This window comes from Chinchilla lanigera, unplaced genomic scaffold (assembly GCF_000276665.1).
Source record: "Chinchilla lanigera isolate Chin_1 unplaced genomic scaffold, ChiLan1.0 scaffold00008, whole genome shotgun sequence".
Taxonomy (NCBI): domain Eukaryota; kingdom Metazoa; phylum Chordata; class Mammalia; order Rodentia; family Chinchillidae; genus Chinchilla; species Chinchilla lanigera.
The window spans coordinates 26,203,060-26,216,555 of NW_004955409.1; the positions used below are offsets into that span (position 1 = coordinate 26,203,060).

Below are 13,496 nucleotides of genomic sequence, written 5' to 3' on the forward strand. Positions count from 1 at the left end.
TGCAGTTTCTACCTAAGGGAGAAGGTGGGCAGAAGAGAAAAGAATGAGTTTGTCTTAGTGATGAGAAAATTCAGGTTCAACAAGGTTCGGTACTAAAGCTCACATAGCTCATACATGGCAAAAACACACTGCTGTATTATTAGTCTTCATCCCACCTTTGTGAGGTAGATATAATTACCTTCTGCATTTGACATAAATGAGATGGAGCATGGCACATCAGGAGGCAGTGGGATACAGACACAGGCAGTCTAATCTGCACTTTGTAACAGCTATACTATATTGCCTCAAAATATGGCAACAAAGGTAAAATTTGAATATGTGTGTCTCTACCGTTGCTTATAAAATTATCCATCTTCAAGATCTAACTCCTGTGGCTCTTAGTTGCCGTGTTTTTGTATCAAATCTTAGAAATTTTGACTTAGTAAGTTTTAAAGTCTTACATTAAACATAGATCTTAAAGCTCTTTAAAGTAAGGGAACAAAAAAGGCAGGCAAAAAGACCTACAGGGTGTAGCAGCACACTGGTAGAGGGTAGAAAGAGTGGTAACATGCACGGTTCAGTCACAGCTCCACAAAAAATAAAAAGGATGGGAGAGGGCTGGGGATTTAGCTCAGCGGCACAGCGCATGCCTGGCCAGGCGTGAGGTCATGAGTTCAATTCCCAGTACCGGAAAAAAAAAAAAAAAACCTGTACAAAAAGTATGGGAACAAGAGCAACCTCACCATGTGGAATAGTTTTGTGTGTTTGCTGGGATATCATTGTTTAGTGTTGAAATTAAGATGAAAATAAATGTATCGGTTTCAGATGATCATAACATTAGAATACAATTCAGTTATAGTCTCTTGGTGTGAAGTCCCAAATGACTGTAAGTAAATCCTAGAGAGTGCTACGCTGTAGATTCTAGAATTAAAGAATACATATGTTGCTTTACTTAACTCAATATAAAATACAAAATGTGATCAAAATACATGGTAAATATTTAAATTTTTAAAAAATTATTATGTAAAAGACATTGCCATTAATCTCTCTCAAAAGACACCCCCCTACCCCCACCCTTGCTTTGGTTTTTTTGTTTGTTTATTTTAAAGAGTAAAAGAAGGATAACATAGTAAAAGGGGGAGCTTACCAAATTACAGACAAAGTGGTAGAAAATTATCAGTGGTTGTTGTTTTATATATTGTTATCTACAAGATAGTTTCTCAGGAAAACATACAAATAATAGTGAGTTACAGACAAGAGTGGTAGGAGATTATCAATAGTTGTTGTACTATACTTTGCTATCTTCAAAGTGGCATCTAAAGAAAATAAATAGAGCTATACATGAGTGACCTATTGAATAATCATTGACTATTCTCAATGGTTACTGTAGGAAACAATAATAAACATGCATCCATTTACAAAATAGCATAGGAACAATACAAACATTACAGAGTTATGGATGGATTAGTAGGAAAATATCAGGGGCTGCTGTAATACATGCTGGTATCTTCAAAGTAGTTTCTCAGGAAGACAGAGATACACAAGAAAAATCTAACAAGTAGTTACAGCCTAACGTTTTGGTTTTTTGAGAGGGAGTCTTGCTGTGTACTTTAGACTGGCCTTGAACTCACTATGTAACCCAGACTGGCCTGGAACTCCCAACAATCCTTCTGCCTCAGCCTCCCAAGTGCTGGGATTACAGGCATGTGCCACCAGGCTAGCTCCCACCCTCATTTTGAACACATATCCCATCTTTCTTACCACTTTCTGAAGCAGTTCTGGAAGTCCTCTTTCATGTGTTTATGAAGTATGATTAAAAATACAGCAAATGCAGCTGCTGAGTGCCATCTAATGGAAAGGCAGGCTCATAAAACATTCTGGTGTCTCTTCATCCACCTTATTTACTGGATCTGGCATCTTGAGACTTTTAGCTTTTCCCCAAAACCAAAATGACCAGGAAAGATAAAGTTTTCAGTCAGTTCAGGACATCAAGGCAGCCATGACTGTGCACCTAAAGACGTGAGAGTGAACTTGAGAACTGCTGCAGAAAGCGGCAAGCATGGTGGGGGTACGTGTTCGAAGAAAGGGAGAGTGCTTTCGGGAGGTTAATGGCTGTGTGCCTTTTACTGTAACAATTTTTTAAAAAATAAACATTCACTGTAATATTTCATCATATCTCATAAACTGTCCTGGTGGGCTGAGACATAACTGAGTGGCAGGGTGCTTGCCTAGCTTTGATGCCCAGTGTCACAAAAAAACAAATAACTGTCCTTTCATTGGTGGTTCATTTTCTTTGGTCTGTGTAGCTTTTGTCATAGGAAATTACAATTTTCGTAGGTAATATAGGTTGGACACAGTGATTACTGAGGAGGAAGAGAGCCAACATACTTCCATAGCAATAATCTGGCACTGCTGTTAATTTTTTTTTTTGCTTTTTTAAATTAAGTTTATTGGTACATTTTAGGTATACATGATGATCACATTCATTGTAGGGTATTGTTAATTTTATAGTGACTTAGTTTTGTTTGGCTTTATATGTAAAATGAAAATTGAGAAAGTCATAGGTCCATCTAGTATTTCTGTGGTGAGGAAGAATATATTGGCTGTCACTTGGGCTAGAGTAAACCCGGTAAGCATGACTTTGGCAGGTATATAAGCTAAATTTAGTCAGGTAGCTTCTGTGTGGTCTTGCTAATGCTTTCAGATGTCATTAAATGATCAGTGATAGTAATCAGCTGTGATGCCAGAGCAGCCTTTGCGTAAAGGACAGCAGTTCAGTTCTCTAAGGTTAATTTTGTCAGCATGTAAACTTTGTAGGGTAGGAGGTTAAGGAATTACAAAGCCAGGATAGCCTAGTGATTTTCAAACAAATGTAAATCACGCTAGAAGTTGTTCAGAGATTCTTAGGTGCCACCCAGGAGAATTAAAAAGATGAACGGGCAGAATTCTCATCTTCCTGCCCTACTTTAACACAGACACCTTTTTATCTCTCTTATATTGGGCTTCCGATAAGTATTTTTGAAAACCACTGACCTAGACTCACCTCTTTAAGAAAAATGAAGCCCATATTAAATGATTTATCTAAAGTATACATAACTAGGTACTGGTGGAACTAAAGCTCACATACACACAGTATGTGATGCTGAGTCTGAAGATGTGGAAGCTGTGCTCTCATGTAGCAGTTTTTTGTCTTTTTGTAGGCTTAACATTTTTCATAGCTAAACCTATCAATCTGTATACAGTATTATATTAAGAATAATTTTTCATACTACTGTATTAAATACATTTGTTCCACTAGATACGCTGTTTAATCTTAATTGTAAGCTAAGTATTGTTTTAATGTTTGAGCAATTCACTTAGAAAATACAAAGCCAGGTGTGGTGGCACAGGCCTGTAATCCCAGCACTCAGGAGGCTGAGGCAGGAATATTGCCAAGAGTTCAAGACCAGCCTGAACTACATAGCAAGACCCTGTTTCAAGAAAAAAACAAGAAAAAAACAAAAAATACAGAGATGCCTTCTCATTGTTCCTTGGACTGGAGAATTTTCAGAATAAAATTTTAATGAAAATATAAATAGTTAAGTGACAGCAGTGCCATCTTTGATTTCTTTTCTCTTGTTCTGGTCTGATTTCATGATGATTACAACCTATACTTTGTTATAATTCAACCTTAAAATATTATAAAAAAATTGAGTATCTTTAAATAGATTTCAGATTTCAAAGTATACTTCTTCTAAGGTTATATTGAGTGAATGGATTTGTTTCTAATTCTAAAAGCATTTTACTATTTTATATAATATAAATGCATCTTATTGGTAATTTGAAAACTGTCTTCTATTTTGTGAGGAAAATGTTAGTGTAGAGTGAATGTTCTAGGGTTTATAGCTGTAGATGGAGACTAGGCAACATGTGAATAAATAACAGTGTCATACTTAGCGTTGGTTCTTTGGAGGTTCTTAAACGTTAAGCTGCTTAGTGTTTCTCTCCTCATTTAAAAGGGCAGTGCTCCCCAACTTTCAAGCTTTGATTTATCCTAGAATAAAGTGTTTATTTCCTTAAAGATCTAACAGAGGCTTTGGATGAAGATGCAGACCCCACAAAATCTGCACTGTCTGCAGTTGCATCTTTGGCAGCTGCATGGCCACAGTTACACCAGGGTATGTGTGGGGTTTATTTTCTGTTTGACTTTTTATTTTTAATTTATTAAGGTACATTTCGCAATGCTAAGTATTTTTTTATATTCTAAGTTATTATTTTCATTTTTAACAACTGTAGGCTGCAGTTTGAAAAGCTTGGATCTTGATAGCTGCACTCTTTCTGAAATTCTCAGACTGCACATCTTAGCTTCAGGCGCTGATGTAACATCAGCAAATGCAAAATACAGATATCAGAAACGAGGAGGATTTGATGCTACAGATGATGCCTGTACGGAGCTTCGCTTGAGCCATCCCAGTCTACTAAAGAAACTGTCAAGCACCTCAGTGTATGATTTGACCCCAGGTAAACTTTGCATTTGAAATTTTTATATAATCTGTCTACTTTCTACACTCTTAAGCCCAGAAAAACCATAGTAGCTGATGAGAAATGCTTGATGATAAATCAGTTTTAAGACAGAAAAAGCTGTCTATTAAGAAAGAATTATCGCTTCTCGGCCTTTTGGCTAAGAGCAAGTGAAGAAAGAATTATTGGAAAAGAATGACCTAAATTAAAACTATTGTTATTCTTACTAGCTTTAATTACTTTATTTTTTTAATTTGGATTTTCTAATATTTACTTATAAAACATTACCTACTTAAAAGGCTAAGTGAAAGCTAGTTTTATCTTTTATTCAGGAGTATACCAGAATCTCAAACTATAGCTACTAGCCAGGGGTGGTGGTGCATGTGTCTCATCCCAGCACGCAGGAGGCTCATGAATTCAAGGCCAGCCTCGGCTACATAAATGAGTTCAAGGCCAGCCTGCACTACATAGCAAGACCCTATCGCAAAACAAAACAAAACAAAACTGTACCTGCTGAACTCTGCCACTTGCTTGAATAAGTATGAGGTATGAGAAACAGTATATGAGTGAGGTTAGGGTGGAATTATTTTTTTACCTGGTTTTTAAATAAGAAATTTTAGGTTTGTTGATGTAGCTCAATGGTACAACAGTTGCCTATCAAGTGCAGGCCCCTACATTCAATCCCCAGTACCACAAAAAATAATTATAAAACAAGAAATTTTAATGTTCAAATATAATTTAGTGAACTTCAAAGAACATATAGGAAATGTAGAGTATCCTACTTCCTAACATTCATTAGGAAGTCTTTATGGAAGTGGTTTTTTTTAGGGGGTACCAGGAATGGAACCCATGACCTCATGCTTGCGAGGCAGGCGCTGTGCCACTGAGCTATATCCCTGGCCCTATGGAAGTGTTTTTATGCTATCTCTCTGAGTGACAATTTGCCTGTTGCCATTTTTTAAATTCATGTGAGTATAGCATGAACTTCATCAATGAGCTTAAAAATTACAACTTGAAAAATAATTCTTTACAGTTAGAAGATACTAGTATTTGAAATTCTTTTTCTATCATGTAGCTATTAAATTGAATTCATAGTTGCTTTGAAAAGATGCCCTTGATGTGGTTGACTGTGAAACTGACCACTTATTCTTTATTAGGCATTTTCACATTAAGCCACAAGTTTTTAAATTTCCAACACAATTCCTTTTTTCTCATTGATAAAACAGAAGTTGTGTACTGGTTTTTGACAGGAGAAAAAATGAAGATACTTCATGCTCTCTGTGGGAAGCTGCTGACCCTAGTTTCTACTAGGGATTTCATTGAAGATTATGTTGATATATTACGACAGGCAAAGCAGGAGTTCCGGGAGTTAAAAGCAGAACAACATCGAAAAGAGAGGGAAGAAGCAGCTGCTAGGTGAGACATAATCACACTCAGTCACGCTGTTGAAAGCTGTTTATTTCCTTGCATCTAAAAATTATAATTGGCTTTACAAAGAAGTTATGAATGGATTACTGTGTTTTGGTTTTGTAATAACATTTGGAGTAGTTCTCATAATTTGATGATTAAAGGCAAGATGCTAACATGTAGTGTCTTCGCATCAGGTAGAGTATAATATTTTATTTTGACTTTCAGAATTCGTAAAAGGAAGGAAGAAAAACTTAAAGAACAAGAACAAAAAATGAAAGAGAAACAAGAAAAACTAAAGGAGGATGAACAAAGAAATTCAACTGCAGATATATCTATAGGGTATGATTTGAATTACACTGCTTATCTGGCTTTATTCATTGTAACATGCACAAAGAGTAAAAATCAGATACCTTGAAATTTAGAATGCTTTTAAATTTTCAGAAAAGTAGTTTTCTATAAGTACACAATAATTAGCAAGTCTGTGAAATGTATCTATAGACAGCCATCAAGTATATGTGTATGTTAATTTTGTTTTAGGCTAATTTTAGGGAACCTAGAACTCATATTTCATAGAAGTAATATTACAATGTTAATTTCCCAGAAAGCTTTCAATAGGTTTTTTTTGTTTTGTTTTTGTTTTTGAGACAGGGTCGGTCTCACTATGCAATTCAAGCTGGCCTTAAACTCTATATAGCCCAGGCTGTCCTTAAACTCACAGTGATCCTTCTGCCTCAGCCTCCCAGGTGCTGAGATTACAGGTTTGCACCACCACACCCGACTTTCAGTAGAATTTTAACCAAAAGTATTTCTTGCATGAGTACTAGTTTATTTTCCTCCCCCTGTCCCACCACCATTACAAGTAGGTATACACTGTATTTCGGAGATCCTTTGTGCTTTACAGAGGAGGAATAAGATTGGAAGCTTGGTAGATAGAAAATAGCAGCACTTTAGTATTTAGCAGCTGCCTAAGTAGACAGTTGGACTACATCAAAATTAACTTCTATGCTTCAGAGGACACTATCAAGAAAGTAAAAGGGCAGCACAGTGAATGGGAGAAAATATCTGCAAATTGTACACTTGATAAGGAACTTTGCACAAAATATATAAAGAGTATATGTAGAGTTCTCATAATTCAACAATAAAAAAGATAACCCAGTTTAAAAGTGGCATAGTGTTTGAACAGATACTTCTCCACAGAATAAGTGCATGAAAAGCAGCCCAACATCACTAGCTGTCAGAAAAATGCACATTAACACAGTACCACTTGGCCCTATTCAGATGTCAACAGTCAAATTGTTGGACATCGTGTTGATAAGGATGTGGTAAAATTGGAATTCTCATTCATCCTTATGGGAATTGTAACATGGTGCAGCTGTTTCAGAAAACAGTGTGACCCTGTGTGTAACATATGTGAGAGCAGTGTCGGGTGTGTACTCAAGAGAGTTAAAAGCGCAGTCACCCAGAATGTGTACACAAGTGTGCATAGCAGGATTACTCTTAGTAGCAGAAAGTGGTAGCAAACCAAACATCCATCACCTGATACATGGAAAAATAAAATTATATATCTCTTCTGTGGTTCATCCACACAGGAGAATAGTTTTCAGCTTTATAAAAAGCTATAGATAAGCAGGAGGCTGAGGCAGTAGGATTGTAATTCTAGCCCACCATGTGCCATTTAGTGACTGAGCAAGACCCTTTCTCAAAATTAAAAATGGGTAATGTAGGTCAGTGAAGAGTCCCTGGATTCATTCCCCAGTAATGGTAGGGAAACTGGAAAAGTAAATGAGTGGTTACCAAGAACAGTATGGGAGAGCAAATGAGATGTGACTATGAATGGATATGGGGTTTTTCTTTTGGAATGATGAGAATATTCTGATGTTACATAGTGGTAATATTTTACAGTCTTGTGAATATACTAAAAAACCACTAAACTGTATACTTTAAAATGGTGGGTTTTATTTTATATAAAGTATCTCAAATAGATCAACTACTTCCCCAGTATTTGTCTGTGAATCTCTTTCCCACTCTGAGCCACCATCACCTCCTAGCCAACTTGCATTCAAGCAGTGGCTTCCTTCCTGGTCCCTCCTCATCCACTTTTCATTGAGGCAGAGTCTTGCAGTGTAGCTGAGGCCTCAAACTAGAAATCCTCCTGCCTCTGTCTCCCAAGTGCTGGGATCACAGGTGTGCACCACTATGCCTAGTTTTCCTGCTTCTACTTTCTCACCCAGATAACTTTCTATCGGGCACTCAAAGTGCTTTCTAATCTATTATTTCCCTTTTCTAAATCTTAACGTTTTTCCCATTAATTTTGGGTAACATAATCCGGGGCCAAACATGGTCTAAACCTGTCCTTTTCCTCCTCCTTATTTTGGATTACTACTTTTTCATTTACCCTTCGCTTACCATTGTAGGCGCCTTCCCTTTCCATTGAGCTCTGTTCCTTTGTGGTGTTCTTCCCCTGCAGGGCAGACCGGTTTCCTGTTTGCTGCTGCCTGCTATTTACCCCTCTCCCTGGGCTTGCAGTTTAAATGTCCCTTCTTCAAGCCATCCTTTCTTGATCCTGCAGACTAGTTTTGGTTCTCCTTGAAATGCTTCCCAGTACCTTAAACTCCTCCTGTTTCAGTGCTGCCTGTTACATAATTGTACCTTTACAGTGGTTTACAAGATAATCTGTAGTTTTCATTGCAAGACTATAAACTTGTGTCATATCATTCACTACTCCCTAAGCATAATGCTTGGTACTTTGTACGCAAGCAGTGGTTATTTCATGAATATAATTATATATTCACTAATAAATGTCATCTTCGTTTGTATCCAAAAGTGAGGAAGAAAGGGAAGATTTTGATACTAGCACTGAGAGCAAAGAAATAGAGCGAAAGGAACTTGATCAAGATATGGTCACCGAAGATGAAGATGACCTAGGGTCACAGAAGAGAAGCAGAAGGGGTAATCATGAGATTTCTTAAGGGCATGTGTGTATGTTTATCTTTAATCGATAAGGCACTTTTTTAATTTAACTATTCTGAAATATGTATTAGACTAATTTCATTTGTGATTCTCAGGATGTGTGTGTTAAAATGCCACTTCATAGTTCATGAGGAGTTGTGAAAATAGTGACATTTTGTTTAAAAAAAGTATCATGAAGTCATTAGTATATTTATGAGTAAGTCTTCATTCACATGTCATTTATTCTGTAGGGAAGAGAGATAGTATTCTTACTTTTTTTTTGGTTCTGGGAATCGAATTCAGGACCTTGTGCTTGCCAGGCAGGCGCTTATGCCGCTGAGCTATATCCCCAGCCATTTCTTTAATAGGTCAGTTTCTCATAACTTCAGTTTCTCAACCTTTACTTGGAAGGTTTTGTTGAGGGTTTTTTTGTTTTGTTTTAATTGAGGTACTGAGGATTGAACCCAGAACCTTTGTGCTGAGATACATCCTAGCTTTGTTTACTTGTTTGATACTGTTAAGTTATCCAGGATGGTCTCAAATGTGCAGTTCTCCTGCCTTGGCCTTCCAGAGTTAAAAGCATATACCACTACACCCAGCCAAGTTTTTACATAAAGCCAAACCAAAAACGTAATTCTATAATGTCATTAATTCCTTCAACATTACTCAATGCCTCCTGTGTGTTAAAGATACAAAAATCAGTAATGCTCATATTGGTGTTACATTGCTTAAAATGGAAATTTCTACCACCTTAAATTAATTTCATAAATTGCCTCATCAGCCAGGCATGGTGGCGCACACCTGTAATCCCACCATTTGGGAGGCTGAGGCAGAAAGATCCTCTTGAGTTTGAGACCAGCCTGGGCTACAAAGTGAGCTCAAGGCCAGCCTGAACTACATTGCGAGACCCTGTCTCAAAAAGACAAAAAGAAAAATTTGCTGGGCCAAATGCAATGCATTTTTTTAAAGCTGTTGATACAAATTACTTCTGAGTATCTTTGACCATCCCCACTTCATAACAGGAGGAGTCTTTAAGTTAATTCTATACCTATAATTTGGATAGGATCTTCTGTGAGTAAAAAATTACATATATCATGAAGGCCATATTCTCTGATTATAATGAAGTCAGTTTCAAAATGTGAAACAAACTTTATTTGATTATAGAGTTTTAAAATTTAATTCTAGGGAAAAAAAAAAAATTTTAATTCTAGGGCTGGGGATATAGCTCAGTGGCATAAGCGCCTGCCTGGCAAGCGCAAGGTTGTGAGTTCGATCCCCGGTACCGCAAAAAATAAAAATAAAAATAAAATAAAAAAATAAAAATTAAAAAAAATTTAATTCTAGCACTAGGCATAGTGGTGCACACCTGTAATCCCAGCACTTGGGAGGCTGGGGCAGGAGGATTGTTGTGAGTTCAAGGCCAACCTGGGTTACAAAGTGAGCTCAAGCTCAGCCTGAACTGCATAGCCAGACCCTGTCTCAAAAAGACAAAAAAATAAAAAATAAAAAAAAAACTTGATTCTAAGTAATGAGTCAAAGGAAAAACCTTAATGGAAACTAGAAAAGATTTTAAACTAATCTATATTGCATAGTAACACTTTGGATCTCCTCCTCTACTTAGAGAAAAATGCATAGCTTGTAGTGTATATTAGGAGAGAAACATACTGAGCTAAGTATTCATTTAAGAAGGTAGGAAAAAATTGAATAACCTCCCTGAGTAGAAGGAACTAATAGATAGAGTAGGAATTAGCAGAAAATAAAAATACAAAAGAGAGCAACAAAATCAGAAGTTATTCTTTAGAAAATGCACAAACTAGACAAATACTTGTTCAAATTGATTTTTAAAAATAAGGGATGGTTGCAGTAAATGAAATTACAACTAAAAAGTGGACCAGTATAGCTACAGATAGATTAGAAACTTAACAATGAGGTGGGCAGGGGCTGGGGATTTAGCTTAGCGGCACAGTGCCTGCCTGGCAAGTGCAAGGTCGTGAGTTCGATCCCCGGTACCGGGGGGAAAAAAAACGATGAGGTGGGCAGACTGTATAACACACAATGGTAGAGCCCTTGCCAGCCATGCTGAAGGCCCTGCTTCAATCCCAGGCACCACCACCAGAAAAAAAAGAGGCAACCTATAACGTTAAACTATAACAATTTTCTGACAGTGAACTTGAAAATGTAAGTAGAAATGAACAAAATCCTAGAAAAGTACAATTTATCAAAATGGATTAATGAAAAAATTTTAACATGTGAATGGTCTAAAACCATTAAAGTTTAGAATTTTTGAATCAGTGTTTAAAATCCTCCCGAAAGGAGATACCACTCCTAAGAGACATCACTCTTAGAATTCTGCTAAAGTGTCTTGGTTTTTTTGTTTTGTTTTCTTTTTTTGAGCTCAGGCTGGCTTTGAACTCATCTGCTAAGTTTTAAAGAAGCAGATAATTCCAGTTTTCACAAATTCAGCCAAAAGACAGAGAAGAAACACTGCCTAGCTATTAACCAGTTTGACAGTGACAGAAACAACAAAAAAGTTTCTTTGGTCTATGTGTCATGTATCATGAAAGTCCAGACATATAATCAGGGATCCAAGGTCTTTTCTTCTTGTTGGTACTCCCGTACTGTGGTTTTTACTTCTGCCATCATTTTCCAAAATGACTTATCACCATGTTCCCATTCTAGCTAGTTAGAAAGAAAGGGAAGTGGCGCAGGGGATTTAGCTCAGCAGCACAGCGCCTGCCTGGCAAGCACAAGGTCGTGAGTTTGAGTCCCGGTACTGGAGCAGCGGGGAGGGAAGCACAGCCCAGAGGTTCCATGTATTTCTGCTCCCATCTTTTTAGGAAGAAGTTCCTCATTTAGTCATGCCTGCTTTGGGATGTGTTAACCCTCCTTTTTTTTTTTGCTGGGGAGAAACAGAGGACCAAACTCAGGACTTCATGCTTGCCAGGCAGGTGCTACACTGCTGAGTTAATACCCCTAGCCCCATTATCAGTGGCTCTTCTACCTTGAAGTAATGATTAGAAAATGACAGCTCATGGGCCAAGCTGTGCCCCTGCCTCTTTTTTTTGAGATGGTGTCTCGCTGCCCTCAGTATGCAGCCCAGGCTGGCCTCGAACTTGTGACAGTCTCCTGCCTCAGTGTCTGGAGTGCTGGGATTACATGTGTGCAACACCACACCTGGCCCCATTTTTGTATAACTTACAAGCTAAAAATTGTTACGGCCCAGTGTGGTGAATTTGTAGTTAGATGGGAAGTCATGGCTTCCATATATGAATTTGGGATAGAGGGAGCACAGTTTAGTCTGTAATACATAATTTGGGGTAGCTGTGTATCTCTTTTTCTCTAAGGAAAATTTAAAATATGATAAATGTTTACAGGCAAAAGAGGACAAAATGGATTTAAAGAACTGACAAGGCAAGTAGAGATCAGCTGTGTGATGCAAGAGCCTCTGACTGCTGATGAGGAAGAAGCTTTCAAACAGGAGCAGCAACAAAAAGAAAAGGAGCTCCTCGAAAAGATCCAAAGTGCCATAGCGTGTACCAACATCTTTCCCTTGGGCCGTGACCGAATGTATAGGCGCTACTGGATTTTCCCTTCTATTCCTGGATTGTTTATTGAAGAGGATTATTCTGGTCTCACTGAAGACATGCTGCTGCCTAGACATTCATCATTTCAGAGTAATGTACAGTCTCAAGATCCTCAGGTATCTACTAAAACTGGAGAGTCTTTGATGTCTGAATCTACCTCCAACAAGGACCAAGGTCCCTGTGACAGTTCTGCACAGCTGCCAAAGCCAGTGCGTAAGCCAAATCGGTGGTGCTTTTACAGTTCTTGTGAACAGCTAGACCAGCTTATCGAAGCTCTTAATTCTAGAGGATATAGAGAAAGTGCCTTAAAAGAAACCTTGCTGCAAGAGAAAAGCAGAATATGTGCACAGCTAGCCCGTTTTTCTCAAGAAAAATTTCATTTTTCAGGTAAATTTTCTTCATTTTTTTAAGGTAAATTCTCAGTGAAAACTGTGTTGTTTTTTTTTCTTCCTATACTCTCTGGTTATTCAGGATTGAACATTTTTCATGCTCTTAGAAATATATTTCAAACACTTGCTTTCCTTTTGATGATGCTGTCAGTTTGTGAGGCAGTTCGGGCTTGTAATTCTTCCTAGAAACAAAGTTCTTGAGCCAAGTGCAAGAGTGCACACCTATAGCCCCTGCTATTCAAGAGGCTGAGACAGGAGGATCACTTGAGCACAGGAGATAGAAGCTAACCTGGGCAATGTGATGAAGAAAGAAAAGAAACAAGGTTCTCTAAATTCCATTGGGTTTTATTTGAATTATGCAGAACCATGTTTGGTATGATTAGATAGACTTTCTTCCTGAGCCCATCAGTTCTTGCTCAGTAAATGAAATGCCCACTGCTCTAAAGCTGCCATCGGTTTGGAGAAGTTATAATGAGTAACGTGATGGGGAGAGGCCAGGGATAGAGTTCATTAAGGGTCTCTTTTAAGACTGGCTGCAAGGGCAGATCAGGTAGCAGCATTTCCTGCTTGATGGCTGGCCCATTGATTACAGATAAAGCAGAAAGGCATTTTTAGATATAAAGTTTCATATTAGTAAATGAGATTTTCTGGGTAGAGAACTGCTTAAATTTAGGGGCATATTACC

The 13,496-nt window shown here is 37.7% G+C and overlaps 1 protein-coding gene across 1 annotated transcript in view; it reads left to right on the forward strand.

The window, feature by feature from the left end:
- The window catches only part of Baz1a (bromodomain adjacent to zinc finger domain, 1A), a gene marked incomplete in the record, with an annotated part of 95,000 nt that overhangs the window by 66,099 nt on the left and 15,405 nt on the right, over positions 1-13,496 (forward strand). The window contains 6 exon segments of the mRNA XM_013510376.1: positions 4,041-4,136; positions 4,255-4,479; positions 5,730-5,895; positions 6,115-6,228; positions 8,714-8,838; positions 12,213-12,809. Coding sequence (XP_013365830.1) covers positions 4,041-4,136; positions 4,255-4,479; positions 5,730-5,895; positions 6,115-6,228; positions 8,714-8,838; positions 12,213-12,809 — 1,323 coding nt within the window.